Consider the following 15,996-nt stretch of genomic DNA (forward strand, 5'->3'; position numbering starts at 1 on the left):
TTCGAAACGGCGGAGCTTCGCTGGCCGTGCCATGACCCAGTCGGTGGTGGTGCAGGGTAAGGAGTCGTGGTGCCCAGAGCTACCTCCCCCACCCTCCCCCGCTACACCCTCCACGTTCTTGAGCTGTGTCTCTCCCCTTTGCAGTGGGGCAGTGCGGGAACCAGGTGGGCTGCCGGTTTTGGGACCTGGCGCTGCGGGAACACGCCGCCGTCAACAAGGTACGGGTGCCGCTGCCGCCGCTGGCCCGGGGCGAGCGCCCTCGCTCCCTCCCGCCTTCGTCGCCGCGGCTGCAAAGCTCTGTGTTTGTTCGATTAAACTAAGGCCGCTTCACTGTGAGCAGAACTACCCCCAGGTTCCTGTGCCGTTTAACTAGTCGTGAGTGTAACTATCCGGAGACCTTGATAAGCCGGAGGGCTGGGTAATCACCAACCGTATGAAGTTCAACGAGGGAAAGTGCTGGATTCCGGACGTGGGATGGGACAACCTCAGATGTACGTATAGACTGAGGAATGAGCAATGCCACGGAAAGGGACCTGGGGGTCCTGGTGGATGGCAAGTTGGATATGAGTCAGCAGTGCCCTGGTAGCCAGGAGGGCCAGCCGTGTCCTAAGGGGGGCATCAGGCAAAGCATCGCCAGCTGGTCGAGGGAGGGGATTGTCCCGCTCTGCTCTGCATTGGTGCAGCCTCACCTTGAATATTGTGTGCAGTTTTGGGCACTGCAACATAAAAAAGACATTAGGCTGTTAGAGAGTGTCCAGAGGAGAGCCACGAGATGGTGAAGGGTCTGCAGTGGAAGCCAAATAAGGAGTGGCTGAGGTCATTAGGTCTGTTCAGCCTGGAGAAGAGGAGACTGAAGGGAGACCTCATTGCAGTCTACAACTTCCTCGTAAGACGAAAAGGCAAGGCAAGCACTCATATCTTCTTTCTGGTGACCAGCGATAGGACCCATGGGGATGTCCTGAAGTTGTGTCAGGAGAGGTTTAGATTGGCTATTACACCCAGAGGGTGGCTGGGAACTGGAACAGGCTCCCCAGAGAAGTGGTCATAGCATCAAGCCTGACAGAATTCAAGAAGCATTTGGATGATACTGTCAGGCACATGGTGAGACTCTTGGAGAGTCCTGTGTAGAGCTGAGTTGGACTTGATGATCCTTGTAGGTCTCTTCCAGCTCAGAATGTTCTGTGATTCTATGATCCCTAATTCCAGTCAACTTTCTCCAGCCTTTCCACCTTGAAAAGCCCAGGATGTCTCCCTAAAGCCAGGCATTACCAGGTTTAAGGCACTTAGTGGCAAGAGAAGTCTGTTTAGTGTAGGTTCTTTGCCACTGGCAGTAAAGCAGAAGGGCAGCCCCCCAAATTCCACTGTTGTTCTCCATTTTAGCTCATGCCACATACTTGCCATACAGCTGTGCTAAAGAAAATTGCACTGAAGAGGGCATAGGATTGTGCTGACTACCCTGAACAAAATCACATTTTCCTTGCTGTGACTATAAAGATACTGTTTCCTGGTTAACACAGTATATTAACAGATAATAATGAGGAGTCTTCAATGCCTTCTTTAGAAGCAACTGTAAAAACACAGTGGATGAAGTTCATGTTGCGTTCAGAGAGTCTTCTGGTTGTAGTGTAGTACAAAAGAGTGTCTTCCAAATTCTCCGTCACCAGGTCTTGATCGTGGTAGCAATCTGTAAATAATAATGTGAAAGTATTTAAACTTGCTAGGTCTCTTTAGTTTTATGGCTGGGTAAGTAATTTGCGTGCTGTCTCTCAGCAGGGAGTTCTGGAATCACTGATGCAGTGTGATGTGCTTTCCTTTTCAAAGAACTTCATGGGCCTTAAGCCCACGATGAACTGAGTGTTGTGTCAGTGATGAACTGAGTCAGCTAAACAGCAGCTATTAGATTTAATAATTGCCTGGGGATCTTCAGTAAGCTACTACAGTTGTCTAATCTTGTGCTGAAAAATTAATTTTCTAGTTACGTCCTCCTGTCAGTTTTTAATAACGATGATTTTTCAGTGAAATGTTCTTTTTAGATCTGACTAGAGCTAGCTGGATTCAACATAGATGTTTACTCTGTTTCAAGCGGTGAAGTTTGACAAGTGACCTTCAGACGTCCCTTCCAACGTAAATTATTCTATAAAAAAGCACTGAGAATTTTTGATGTTACGTATCATTTTGTGTTGTTTCCTTTTAGAAAGGAATTTATGATGAAGCGTTAAGCAGTTTCTTTAGGAACATAGATACAAGGTAAGTTGTCTTATCAAGAAGCTCATGAGTGTAACACAGTGGATCCACACTTCAAGTATCTTCTCTTAACCTAAGTTATAATTTTCTTTGTTTCAAGTCATATTTAGTTTGTTCTAGGAAAATATTTTGCTTTTTTGTTTTCTTCTCAAAACGTATCTTTACATTTCTGGTTTAAGGATACTTACTTCAGTAGTTAAAGATGTTGAAAGTTTGGGTTAACCAATTTATATCTTAAGAGCATTCAGTCATCTCTAATCCGTCCAGTTAGAAAAATCCTTGGATTTGACCAACCTGTTTTTCTTCTATGACAAGGTTACAGCACAGCATGTGATTTTAATTAAAATGGCTTTGAAATACAAATAGTTTTGTCTCAACTTTTACAACTTTGAAAGAACAATGCAAATGCATTGGAATTTAGGATTACCATTCCTTGTGGGTATTTCCTGGAGTAACTTTTTTTTTTTTTAAACCCAGAAAATTTGATTGTAAAAAAATGCCTATATTTCTGTACAAGCCTGGTGAAACCACCAAATTTTTAACTGGCAGCTTGACTGCAAAAGAATCATCTGTTTTCTTTCTGAGCAACCTAGTCTAGTGGAAAGTGTCCCTGCCCAGGGCAGAGGGGTTGGAACTAGATGGTCTTTAAAGCCCTTTCTAACCGAAACCATTCCGGGATTCTAGGAACGTGGAGATTTTTTTTCAGCAATTGAATCCAAGTGATTGAAGGAATGGTCCGTCGCACAAAGACAATAGGAAGAAAAAGAAGTGTTGTTTTGGGAAGGGTTTTTTTCCTCTTTGAGTTTTGTTAGTCCTTGAAGAGAAATAGAACTTCTTTAGGTGTTTTTAGTCCTGCTATAGTGGACTCATATATGTGTTGTGTAGCCTAGAGTAATCACATAAGTACTGCTGTGAGCTGTTCAGCTAATGAGAAGTGTCTGGAGAGCAGGTGGAAAGTCCTGGAGGAATCCAGTACAGCCCCATATTCTCTTCCCCTCATTTCTGATGGGACTGTAGCAAATTTTAGCTCATGTTTTGGGAGTGTTTTTGTGGTAGAATGTAGAATAGTCTAAGACATTCTTTAGTCTTGGCCAGCTCCCAAATAAGGTAAATAACTGAAGGGAAAATTAGATCCATCTCCCAGTATCCCTACCTTTTTTCCCCTGTGTTCAGTATAGTTTGGCCAGACTGGAGTATCTCATCCTTTGAGTGCAGAAGCACCAGCATTTGTTGTTGAGAAAATATGATTGTAGCACAATGCATAGTCTCCTGCCTTGGCTCAGTACAACCAATCCTGGGAAAGAAGTAGCTATGCCCATCCCAGCATTATTTCTGAACTGGCAAATCTTCATAGCAAAGTCAAGCTGTGCTCAGTGCAGTAACACAGGTTTCACACCTGAGCAGAAGTACAGCGTCGTAACAACCCCCACTAAAGAGCTCGTGGGGCTACTTGGTGCACTGTGTTCAATTATGTGATGCGGATACACATATCACATGCTGATAAAAGATGATCCTTTCAAGTTTTGGCGAACTGTAGAATTCCTGCAGAGGCTGTATCTGAGAGTAAGCGTTCAGTGCTTCTCTTTTCAGCTTCTTGAAGTAATGCTTAGGCTGTTTCTGACTGAGATCGTGTCCTGTAATTGCATTACTTCCGGGAATTGTGAGGTCTTTCTTAGCAGTATGTTCAGGGTGTTTCTGTTTGTTTTTTGTTGTCATACTCTTCTGAACACAAAACACTAAAGAGAAAATTTTATTATAGTATGTATTTTCTATTATGAATCTGAGCTTAGATCTTTCTGTTACTGGTTTTTTTTTTTTTCAGAAGTGGTGGTGATGGCCCAGGTATTTACAAAGGAAAAATCTGCTCTTTAAAAGCACGAGTAAGGCAATCTATAAAGGTCATTCTTTTTACGTGGCATGTTTATGTTCAACTGTGTGGGAATTTTCATGAAGTCCTTAAAATTGCATACAGGTTTAAATACTGCTTTGACTAGTAGAATTTCTAATAGTAACTTTTATGGTTCATTCAAGTAATACAGTTTGCTGCTTGTGTTGTTGAGTAATTGTAATTCTAATAAAATGATTGCAGATATTAGTAACTAAGTACTTATTTGAATTCTCTAAGAAGTGGGTTTCCTTAAGCCACTTTAAATTATTAAGAAGCAAGAAAACTTGAAACAAAATATTTTAATGTCTTCATTGCTAACTGTTGGGGCAAAATATAAAATTTTAACTAAATTTAATTATCTGAAATGTTGTCCTATTGACCAACTTCTGGCAAATCAGCTAAGGTTAATCTAATTGGTCTCCTAGTTAACAACTGTGGGAAAAAAAGGCTTCTTTGGAGCAGAGTAGAAACAGTATACCTTTTATATTGTAAATAATTTTGTATTTCTTTGTATGGTTATTTCAAGGGTAGTTTCCTTACTGACTGAATTTTAATTCTTTCTCTTCTCAAAGGCACTGTTGATTGACATGGAGGAGGGTGTGGTAAATGAAATTCTGCAGGGACCATTGAGGGATGTGTTTGATAGCAAGCAGCTTATCACAGATGTTTCTGGTTCAGGAAACAACTGGTGAGAACCTCTTCAGAACACATTTCTTAGCAACTAATTAGATGGCATTTGAAAAGGGAAATGATAACCGTAGCTTTCTGTTTCGTTCTGCACCTGGGGAGCTGCTGCATTTTACCAGCAAACTTGGAGTCACTGTTGCCTGGAGGAGGGCTTTGAAAAGGCTTTTACAGAAGGATAATTCTGCTGATACACCATTTTGACTATTTTTTTCTCCCTCTTTTTTGATTTTCGTTTCAAAAGAACATGCTTTTTATTTTTGTTTTTTTGGTATTCAGCTGCTTCCATTGCTCAGTCAAAGCCATAATCTAGTTTGAGACTGTGCAACTACTGTGGAAAATGAGATATATGAACAAATGCATTTCTGATTTCTAAGCACCACAGAGTCTGGCTTTGTGTGTCTAAACTACATTCCCAAAAAGAGAAATTCAGAAAAAGATTGATTAACATAACGAATTGCAAATTTTCATGGAGACCCTAATGTGCCTCTAGTAATATTCAGTGCACTACAGACTGGAAAGCAAATCATCAGCAAATGTGCCAAAAGAGAGGGCAATACAAGGATAAAACATCCTGTAACTTCACCATCTAGCAGGCAAGTGTATGGAAAACAAGCCACTTGGGGTTCTTTTTAATTACTGGTATCATTTGACTTGCATAGTACTCAAAGGAAGATCAGGACACATTTTGCATAGGGGTATCCTTATTGTTAAGGAGCATGTAATTTTCATTTCATTATTACAATGAGATCATCCAATGTGGGAGTTTATTTCTTGATCGGTACAAAATAATAGTGCATGCTCCAAATGTGAACTTAGTGCTGCTTGCATCCTCAAAATTAAAACCATGTCCTGACTCCCATATTCTCATTATGTAGACACAGTTTGGAAACTCTCACAGATGAGGTGTTGGACTCTGAACTCTAAACTGTCAAATAGAAACAGATAAAATAAAAAATTGAAAGATTGGTTGTTGGAATATTTTTTTTTTTAAAGTACTTTTTGTGTCCTCAGGGCTGTAGGTCATAAGCTATACGGCTATCAGTACCGGGAAAACATTGTGGAAAAGCTGAGGAAAACCGCAGAACACTGTGACTGTCTGCAGTGTTTCTTTATAATACATTCCATGGGAGGTGGTAAGTAATGTCTTTGTAGTGAGTATGATTGCAGTAGCCACAGATGAAAAAGAAAAACATGGATCTTGAAAAGAACATAAATATAATAATTCACATGGTTCAGAATGCATAATAAAAAAAAAAACCACAGATCAATTAAGTGGAGCTGTAATTATTTAGTACTTGTTTTGTTAGAGCACTAAGGAGCCCTAATGTGTTACCCAGAGCAAAAATGCAGCTAAAATTTTAAATACGACTCAGTGGATGGATCCAGACAGGTACCAAAGACAAATAAACTCAGCAGAATTACTGCTCAGAAGAAGGGTCAGTGGCCTCTGAACACTGATGTCATTGTTGTAATCAAGTTGCTTTTAATCATGGGGAAAGAATTTTGTGAAACACTTGAAGAAGACTTCAAGTGTTGTTTTAGAAAAACTTTGTTTTTCTGTTTTCCTTCCACACAATTCTCTTGAATCCAATCTAGTTACTTTGTTAATAAACCAAAAGGGAGAATGCTTTGCCTCTAAGCCTTCCTACAACAGAAACCTGGGAGCAGCATGTATTGTAACTGGTAATGATGTGGAAAAGGACTCAGAAAATAGCTCTAAATATGAAGCAAGGGTTCTGTCGAGAGCCTTTTTTGTGGCCGTTTGCTTAATTTCAGAGCCCCTGCAGATATTGTTTCTGTTATTGCAGAAAGTTGCTGTCTTGTTCATAAGAATAAATTGTCTGCCACTGAGAATGTAGCTGCAAATTTAGAAAAAGATCACAGTTCAGATCTCTGATTGGAGCTCAGTGCTGTGTTCTTAGTTATAATGAGGGGAAAAAGCTTATGTGCTGGGAGAAAGGGGTGGTTCTATTATGACTGGAGAATGAGAAAACTTTATAAAGAAACCCTAAAAGGAAAGAAAGTTTGGAGCGGTTCAGTGCTTTTAAGCAAATGTCTTGTTTCAAAATACAAATAAAAATTTTAAAATAAGAAATAGAAATACTAGGTCAGAAAATGTTTGTTATATAATAGGACTATTTGGATTGCAGAAATTTTTGAAATTGTATACTTCATCCTGACTGGTATACCTTGGGAAATACTTTTTTTACTTAATTATTTTCCTGTCTGGGAAAAACCTTTCTGCCTTAAGTTACATTTGAGTAGCCTCCACTGTCAGCCAAATATTTCAGAAAATACTCATTAACATATATAATTGAAAAGTTGTATGTCTCCAACATATGAGTCTTAGGGCCTAAGATAACATGGGGAACCTTTTATCTTCTCTCATTCTGTTTTCATTCATAATTAGGGACAGGATCTGGTCTTGGAACTTTTGTACTAAATTTGCTTGAGGACGAATTCCCAGAAGTATATAGATTTGTTACTTCAGTTTATCCCTCTGGTGAAGATGATGTTATTACTTCTCCATATAACAGTGTTCTGGCTATGAAGGAGCTTAATGAACATGCAGACTGTGTGTTACCAGTAGAGAATGAAGTAAGAATTAATATTATATTTCTGGCAATTTTTTTTTTATTAGACTGCACAAAGGAAGTCTTTCTCGCTTTTCTGTATCAATTTGAGTACCAAGTCTTTAAAGCATAATTTCATTTTTTCAAATAATAATTGAACTTCTAAGTCACTTGTAGGCTTTTGAAATGAACATGGGTATCACTAAAAAGTTGCTCTGCATCTTCAAAGTAGTCTAGAGTGAATTTTTTTGTGTCTTTTTCAAGGTGAACATTGAAAAGCTTCTATTTACTGAGACAGAGTGTCTTCTATTTTTTTAGCTATCATTTTGTGCATAGTATTAATAGAGTCCTGCAAGAGAAATGACTAACCACACTAGATTCCAACACACTTAACTGTGCTCATTAGTCCTAGGAGAATCATAGGTATACTTGACCTTGCAAAGTACTAGAACCATTTGAATCTAGCTCTGGTGACTGTCTTGGTGTTGGTTTATGGAAAAAAAAGCAAGAAAAAGTGATATTTAGTTAGAGAATATATTTTTCCTTTCACAGGTGTTATGAAAATTTAAAATTCATTTTTAGAAGATAAGGATTTTAAATAGTTGAATATAATTCAAACTTCTGAGTCAAGCTGTGTAAATATTTGTGACATGTAAGGAACAGGCTTTTAGAAACACTTCAGTAAACTGGAATTGCTCAAAAGTTGGACTTAGATGTATCAAAGGTATAATCTTTGAGCTAACAGTACCATGTGTTAGCTTTTAAGATTAATGAAAGTGAAAAATTGGGGTACTGAATTTGAAAGTTCTGTGCTCAAGACTACTTTGCTTTTATTTTTCTCTTTCAAAGTCTCTGTTTGATATAGTTAATAAAATTAATCAGATGATCAATTCTGGGAAGCTGGGGTCAACCGTGAAGCAAAACAGCTTGGTAACATCAAGTGCAGGCAGTGTAAAAACTCTCCAAGAGAAGCCATTTGATGCAATGAATAATATCGTAGCCAACTTGCTGCTGAACCTGACAAGGTAAAGTTACAGGTTATTCCTCTGTAACAAAGTAGTATTGCTGGAGGTGGTGTTTGCTGCAAATATGCGGGCCTGGATCAACTTGAATAATATAAATTGTTTTTCATTTGATACGAGTCTTCTCTTTTTAAGAGTTGGTTAATAAATGCTGAAGTATTTGGAAGTATTCAGATTGTAGTGGTGTTGCTTTAGCCATGACAGTCTTAAAACTGAAGTAAATTTGTAGGCAGAAGGATAGTGTTTTCCATTAGTGATTAGTGGAGCCTAGGAAGGTTTGCCTTTCTAGGCCAGTTGTATTTATTTTATAAATACTGTCAGATCATTTTTGCTCCTAAACTGTCTATTGCTGCAAGAAATATGCTTCTGGAGTATTGGCCTGTTTTTCTTTTAAACAGATTGTCAGGAATGCAAAGTCACACATGTTTTATGATAGCTTGTTTAGTACAACTGGTATTAATTAACTGGTATTAATCAAATATGTCCACATACTGAAAAACAGTGCTAAAGACTACAACTGGGAAACAAGGTCTTATTCTTGATGATTTATTGTTCTTTAATGAGAAGTATAAGTAAATAAGATTTAGCACTGATTCTGCCAAATGTGACAGTTTTGTAATTATACGTGAATGGTTTCTTGAATGCTGTGTTGTTTTACTGTTTTATTGTACAGAACAGTTGAAAAATAGATTAATGGAAGTTTGCATTATAGAAGTGATTTCCTTAGTTTATAGTAATTTTGTAATGGTTTGTTAATTTTCAGTTCTGCTAGATTTGAAGGTTCCCTAAACATGGATCTTAATGAAATCAGTATGAATTTGGTTCCATTTCCTCGACTTCATTATTTGGTTTCAAGCCTGACTCCTCTGTATACGTTGGCAGATGTTAATGTACCTTCTAGAAGGTAGGGAAAATATATTATGGGAGTTTCGCATTTAAAGCCTAACTTCTGATTTTTCCATAGCTCTCATTAAAAAATCCCATTCTGTAGCAAAACTAAGGGTGGAAGTTCTAAAACTTTTAAGTCTACCACATTTTCAAATTCATCCTGCTGATTTTTATAACATCTATTGTCTCTTTTCTCTGTAATGGTTGAGCCAGTAAATTTGACATCTTTTTAATCTCTGCTGGGAAATGTTTTTGTTGGAAAAATGTATTACTCAGATAGAACCCACACCACAAGTTCTTTTGAGTAACAGTTTGCACTTGTCCTTACAGTATTTTGTCAGTCAAAAAAGAAATTAAACTAGACTCTTTGGGAAGTAATGCCATATTACTTGAATGTGGAAGTGCAGTGAGCCTATTTATCAACTTATTGTAATGATAACCTGAAACTTGTAAAGTTCTTTGAGATATTTTTCCCTCTGACACAGCAGAAAAATAACCAGTTAAAATAGATTTTACTGGATTTAGTGAATTAAGTTCAGGCAGCAAGAGGTCCAAATGATGATAGAAGCAACTAAAGTGATGGAAGTATGCAAAGCAGAGGAGAGGGCTGTTCTGTGATAGCAAGTGGTGACAATCAGCTGTATCTTTTGAAAACATACCTTGAGACAGTGCGGTGCTGGGGGAAGGAAGCATACCATGGGGAGATGCTCAGTCAAAGATGTCGCAGAATGAAGTGGGAACAAGCAGTAATATTTTTGGGTTTTTTATTTAGTTTTTGTGGGTTTTTTTGGAATAGACAGAGTGTGGCAGAGGTGATATAAGAAAAAAGAAACAGGTGATGAATACAGAGAGTTTGAGACAAATGGAAAGAATAGCTTAGATGTTGTGGGTCTGCAGAAACGTCAGGACACCATCTTTGATGTCCCACACTACAGTGAAACTTGCTTAAGGAAGTGAAGAGAGAAAGAATATGATCAGCAGTCATGCATGATAAAATTAGAATAAGTAGACAAGTATGTATAGTCTGTCTTTTCCTAAATCATTAATCGAAATCATCACTGTTCTGTGATTCTTTGATCCTTTTAAATAATGAAGTGTAACAGGCAGATAACCAGTTCTATAAGGGTCAGCAGCACTTTGATATTCCTTGTCAGATCCTTCACAGTGAGATTGTCCACTCAGATTGTCATAAGACCTTGTAACTACTGACCTCAAATTGCCTTTATAAAGGCAACTTCTGTGACTCAACAGTGGCCTGTAGCATGAGGGAGAAGAGTAAAAAACGGATCTAGTGTGTTTTTAAAAACTTGTAATGCCAACATATATATAAGTTTGAATCTTTTTCCTATAATTTAGGGTCCCAGGTTAGATATATCTTTATCTCCACAATTTTATGAACTTTCAAACTCTGAAGATGGGCATTCTGAAAAGCTTTTGTATCCTACTTTAGTAAGAGTAGATAACTGTTTTCTTTTCCCCTAGGTTGGATCAGATGTTTTCAGATGCATTTAGTAGAGATCATCAGCTAATTCAAGCAGATCCAAAGCATAGCCTCTACCTTGCCTGTGCACTTCTTGTTCGTGGAAATGTGCAGGTTTCAGACCTTCGCCGAAACATTGAAAGGTTTGTAATACCACACAAAGTAGTCATGGCAAACTGTTGTCAGTCATCCAGAGCACTCCAACTTTTCATTTGAAGAGTTTCAATACCAAATCAGTTTACTCAGAAATATTTTTCTGTATTTTAGAAGGAAAGAAAATGTAATTAACTTATGCAATGAGTGAGAATAAGTCACAGCATTCCTGGATTTCCAGATAAAGGGAGCTGACTAAATATCTCAGTACTGCTCCTCCCTTTTCCTCAAAAACGCAAAAGAAAGCAAAACCCAACCTTCCAGGGCTCTCCTGACAGTAAAGGATGTTGGGGGAGTAAGTTCTGTAGTAGAAGTTTGTTTTTACTGAGCCAAACATCCCTCTCTTTCATGGTTACTTTCCTGTAGATAGGACATCATCCTTATTTAACAACTCTGTATTGTTAGCACCCTGTTTCTACCTTTTACACTATTGAGCTACATAGATACAACAGGAAAGGTAGGCAAGCTTCACATACAGAAGGGAGTTTATAGGCAGACAGGGAAGCATGAGGAAAATTTCTGAGAATCTAAAGCATTTAACTTATTTCAAAACTACAGGTCAACTGATTGTTCCCACACAGTATTAATCTACCCCTTTCCTAAATTGCAGAGGGCTTGCAGTGTCTTTTATAGAAATAGGTACTTGTAACTTCGTCTTTCAAATCCCGATACGTTAAATTAACAAAACAATATTGATGTTTGCAATTTAACTTTCAAATAGACACAGTGATTTAGTCTGAAGTCTAAAATGTCTTATTCACAATGATAGTTTCAACTGTCCTGCTTTGTTCTGAAAGCTTAAATGTTAACCTTTTCAGACTGTTAGTTAAGAAAGAAAACTTAGCATTCATGTTCTTCACTTTCCTTAGATAACTAAATTTTTGTATCACAGGTTAAAACCTTCTCTGCACTTTATCTCCTGGAATCAAGAGGGCTGGAAAACTGGTTTGTGTTCAGTACCTCCTGTGGGCCATTCCCATTCCCTTCTGGCTTTAGCAAACAACACCTGTGTAAAACCAACTTTCATTGAACTCAAAGAGAGATTTATGAAGCTCTACAAGAAAAAGGTGCAACTCTTATCATTGTAATATCCGTAGTCACTAATCATTGGCATCTTGTGTTATTGGGAAGCAAATCTTAGTATCACAAAGGGACTGCTTAAAATTAACAGCCCAAGATTTCTATTTATGTTGCCTATTTATATTTACGCTTCTTAAAAAGCGTAAATGCCTTATTCATCTGTACCGACCTGACAATATCACAGAATCATAGAATGGTTTGGGTTAGAAGGAACCTTATAGAGCATCTCGTTCCAATCCCCCTGCAGTGGGGGGACACTAGACCAAGTGTCTCAAAGCCCCATCCAACCTGGCCAAGAACACTTCCAGGGATGGAGCATCCACAGCTTTTCTGTGCAACCTGTTCCAGTGCCCCACCACCCTCTAAAAATTTTTTTCCTTGTATCTAATTTAAATCTTGGTTCCCACCAAGCTTTTCTCTCACTTCCCTTCCTCAGCAGGACAGGTGGAACATACAATGAAAAGCTTTTAGGTCAAGGACAGAGAGATCACTCAGCAGTTACTGTCATGGGCAAACCAGAGAATATTATTTTAATTTACTGCCAATGAATAACAGAGTAGGACAGCAAAACTGAAAACACCTTCATCCCCACTCCACCCCCTTCTTCCCAGTCTCGGAATTTCACTCCCGGTCCTTCTTTGCTGATCATCTTGTCTGCAGGGCTGTTTCTCTCACATTGTCCTAAATCATCAGCTGTTGTGCATCCTTTTTACCCCTCCTTAAATATGTCGCAGAGGCATTGCCAGCATCACTAATGGGCTCAGCTTTAGCCAGTGGCGGGTCTCTACTGGAGCCAGCTGGAACACGCAGGCAGCTCCTGTTATCTTCTCACAAAAGCCACCCCTGCAGCCCTGCACTGCCCCTGCTGCCAAAACCTTGCCACATAAACCCAGTAACATGGTCGGTCCCCTAGGGTACACCTGACCAGTATGAAAAGATGGATGTTTAAGGAATCAGTAATATTGATTGTGATTCCATAGGGGATTGTAACTAAAGTTGTGAAGTATTTAAACAAGAGGTGTCATGATATAAGTCTCCTTTCTACAGTGCTTGCACTTCCCCTTCAGTGCAGGCTAAATGGTGCTTACTGAGCCAAAGCAAGTAGGGGCCAAGAAAAATGGTAACAGTGAATTATGGGTTTTTTTATTCCTGTAGGCTCACCTTCACCATTATCTGCAAATAGACGGGATGGAGCAAAGCTGTTTTTCTGAAGCTGTGTCCTCTTTGTCTGACCTAATAGAAGAGTACAATGAACTGGATGCTACAAAAGGTGGGCCTAGAACAGATCCATCAAGACTGAAGATAGCTGTCTAAAGAAGGAAGAACTGCTTTTTAGTTTTTTTTGTTTGAAGAGAATGAAACACTTCCCTAAACATCCAGCCGCGTCAGTTAACCAGAATGACTTGCAGCATGCCTGGCTGTGGTAATTCCAAAGTGGGACTTGAGGAGACAGTGCGGTGCCGGGACAACGGCTTCCTCAGCTCAAGAGTTGTCATATTAAGTGATAAGCCCTGCCTGTAAAAAAGATTTGACAGCACCTAATTATAGCTGATATCAGTAAGAGCAGTAATCCTAGCTATGGAGTAAATTGACACACCATATGCTGTGAAGACAAGGAAGAGAAGTTTTAGCAGCCAAAAATGTAATTCTTTTCTCAGACTTTACAGTAAACTAAAGGTAGGCTTTGTTTCAAAGAAAGATCACCATTGCTAGATTTGTTTTTAATAAGCAACTACGAAGAGAAGAAAAGCTTATGTAGTCTTTTCAAAGGTGAAAGCAAGTCTCTAATGAAACTGCTTTCTTAAGCTTTACAGTGGACATTTCAGAATGCTCTAAGCTATGTTCATCATTTTAATATTTTTGCTTCTCTGTTGTACTCAGCTATATTAGAGCATTCTGAGTTGATACCAAAATTGGCAATATCAGAAAATTCCACAAGATAAATTTTGTTTCAAGTATTATACTTGGAGTATTAAATAACATATTATTTTAATGATTCATATTCATGAATGCTGAGTAGCACTTGATAATGAGACAATACAGTATACCTCTGAGCAAAACATGCACTTATAATGAAGTTTTATATATATATATATAAAGAATTATAACAACTGTTTGGAGAACAGAGTTTATAGGCTTGAAAGAATGCAAGTAAAATAGATGTTTTAATATTTATAATTATCAGGGTAAGCAGCTTTTTATATTACAGTAAGAACTTTTACAAAATAGAATATACAGCTATTTCCAGTTGCTTACTAGCATTGGCTGTCTTAAAACAGCAAGACTAGTGAACTGTTACAGAACAGAATGGATCAATACAATGATTCTTGAAGCTTGAAGTCCTTCTAGCAGAGTTGGAGTGGGTGTATAAGTAAGCACAATTTCCAATGTATATGTCCAGAAGCATTCAATAAAGCATTGTGCTAGCATTTGTTGAGAGCATTTTTTAAGAAAATGTTCTAAAAACAGTAGTTTCTTTGAAATGTTGCATCTTTTATCTGCAGTTGCCTGCCCACTTTTTTATTCCTTTAGATGTGCACTGTTTATATTCACAACACTAGAGAAACACTATCTGCTGCAAAAAGCAGTCTGAGTTTAAAGTTGAATTCTTCATTTTCAAACAGTATTGATGTGTTTTACTGTTGCAGATACATGGTAGAAAAGGTTAATTTAAGAATCAGCAATGACAGATGAAGTATTACAGGGAAGTATTTTTTTCTAATAGGTTAGAACATGTGGGGTTTTTTTTTGTGGGCAACACCTTGTTACAGTGAGACATGAAGCTGTCTTGCTGTGCCTTTCTTAATTACCAAAAATTCTTGTTTGGACAGAACTACTGTAACGTGCATCCTTCTCAAGAATATATTTCCCCATATAAAAACAGTTACGTTAAAGAGATGCATTCTTGCTTGTGTTTTCCAGTGACATTTAAAACATGAGTGAGTATTCACTTGTTATTTCACTGCTTATACTGTTTATACTGCCATAGTATAAACACTGCTGTGGCAGAGGGTTATGCTAACTCTTCAGGGTGTGAATGTGCTTTTGCATTCTCGATGTGTTACAGTCAGTGGTGTAACTTGTCATAGGACTTTGAGTTCAGAAAATATATCTCCTGGAGCACTGCAAGTCCTCTGACATACGCACGATGTTATCCACATCATCTTCCACTTGAAGAAGCCTTCGTTGGGACACTCAAACTGTACAGTGATCATTTTGGACTTATTAGGTATGCAGCACCTCTTGTCCAAGCACACCCCACAGAAAGTTAGTCTGTAGCTTTGAGTAGTTGAACATCCAGAAAAAATTAGCTTCTCTGCTCTTGGAAGCTGGAATGTCGGTTGACATGTTTTTCCTTTTGGAATCTTTAATATTAGAACAAAGAAAAGCCTGAGTTTTCTACACATTAAAAACAGACCATGTAAGAATAAGTTGTGACATTTACTTAAAAATATCTTAAAAGTTAGTCTGAAACTAATGTAGTCTGAAACTGCCTTATTTTTTGCTTTATCAGTCGACAAGTAGAAAATACTTTCGGAGTGACTGTGCATCAGGACAGCACTGGCAGCACATCTATATCAGGACATTACATTATTTTGCTTGAAATCACACATCTGTAGTTTACTACTGAAACCCTAAGACCAAATGTAGAAAGCATAAGAGTTATTTTTAAACCCTTAAAAAAGAAGTCAATGTTTTATTAGCAGTTGCTAATACATATATTTTTCCACTAGCTCAAATATTTTCATTTTCTATTAAGAGGTAGTTTTATATCAGAAAATACCTTTATTTTCTTCAGCATATTGGTCAGACAAGGCTGGATGAAGCATAATCTCTTTTCTTTTTTCATCTCACATTTTCTGTTGTCGTTGGTCACTCTGCTGGATATGCCTATGCCACAGGTCCTGGAGCAGGGTGTCCAGGGAGTTGCCTGTACAAGGCACTTTTTCTTCAAGACTAGCGGTAAGCTTCTGTAAGCTA

At 38.1% G+C, this 15,996-nt stretch overlaps 1 protein-coding gene across 4 annotated transcripts; it reads left to right on the top strand.

The window, feature by feature from the left end:
- Positions 1–15,232, top strand: TUBE1 (tubulin epsilon 1). Of its 4 annotated transcripts, XM_050315880.1 has the most exons (12): positions 11–56; positions 145–218; positions 2,195–2,247; positions 4,067–4,124; positions 4,705–4,820; positions 5,831–5,952; positions 7,230–7,417; positions 8,242–8,417; positions 9,178–9,318; positions 10,785–10,925; positions 11,828–12,002; positions 13,171–15,232. In XM_050315880.1, the coding sequence occupies exons 1-12, from the start codon at positions 32–34 to the stop codon at positions 13,327–13,329; spliced, it is 1,428 nt and encodes a 475-aa protein (XP_050171837.1). In that variant the 5' UTR covers positions 11–31; the 3' UTR covers positions 13,330–15,232. The 4 variants fall into 4 exon arrangements, with proteins under 4 accessions (XP_050171838.1, XP_050171837.1, XP_050171840.1 ...); XM_050315881.1 differs by having other exon boundaries at positions 1–56; positions 353–4,124; XM_050315882.1 differs by lacking the exons at positions 11–56; positions 145–218 and adding an exon at positions 264–491.
- The last annotated feature ends 764 nt before the right edge of the window (positions 15,233–15,996 follow it).

The sequence above is a fragment of the Myiozetetes cayanensis genome, unplaced genomic scaffold, assembly GCF_022539395.1.
Source record: "Myiozetetes cayanensis isolate MyiCay16 unplaced genomic scaffold, myiCay2020 scf2-11, whole genome shotgun sequence".
NCBI classification, from domain to species: domain Eukaryota; kingdom Metazoa; phylum Chordata; class Aves; order Passeriformes; family Tyrannidae; genus Myiozetetes; species Myiozetetes cayanensis.

What these genes read in the sequence shown, in the direction of transcription:
- TUBE1 (XM_050315880.1), top strand. Translation starts at nt 32, where the DNA reads ATGACCCAGTCGGTGGTGGTGCAGG. An exon ending in TGTTACCAGTAGAGAATGAA is followed by an intron (nt 7,418 to 8,241) that starts GTAAGAATTAAT and finishes TCTCTTTCAAAG; the next exon opens with TCTCTGTTTGATATAGTTAA. An exon ending in TGAAGCTCTACAAGAAAAAG is followed by an intron (nt 12,003 to 13,170) that starts GTGCAACTCTTA and finishes TTATTCCTGTAG; the next exon opens with GCTCACCTTCACCATTATCT.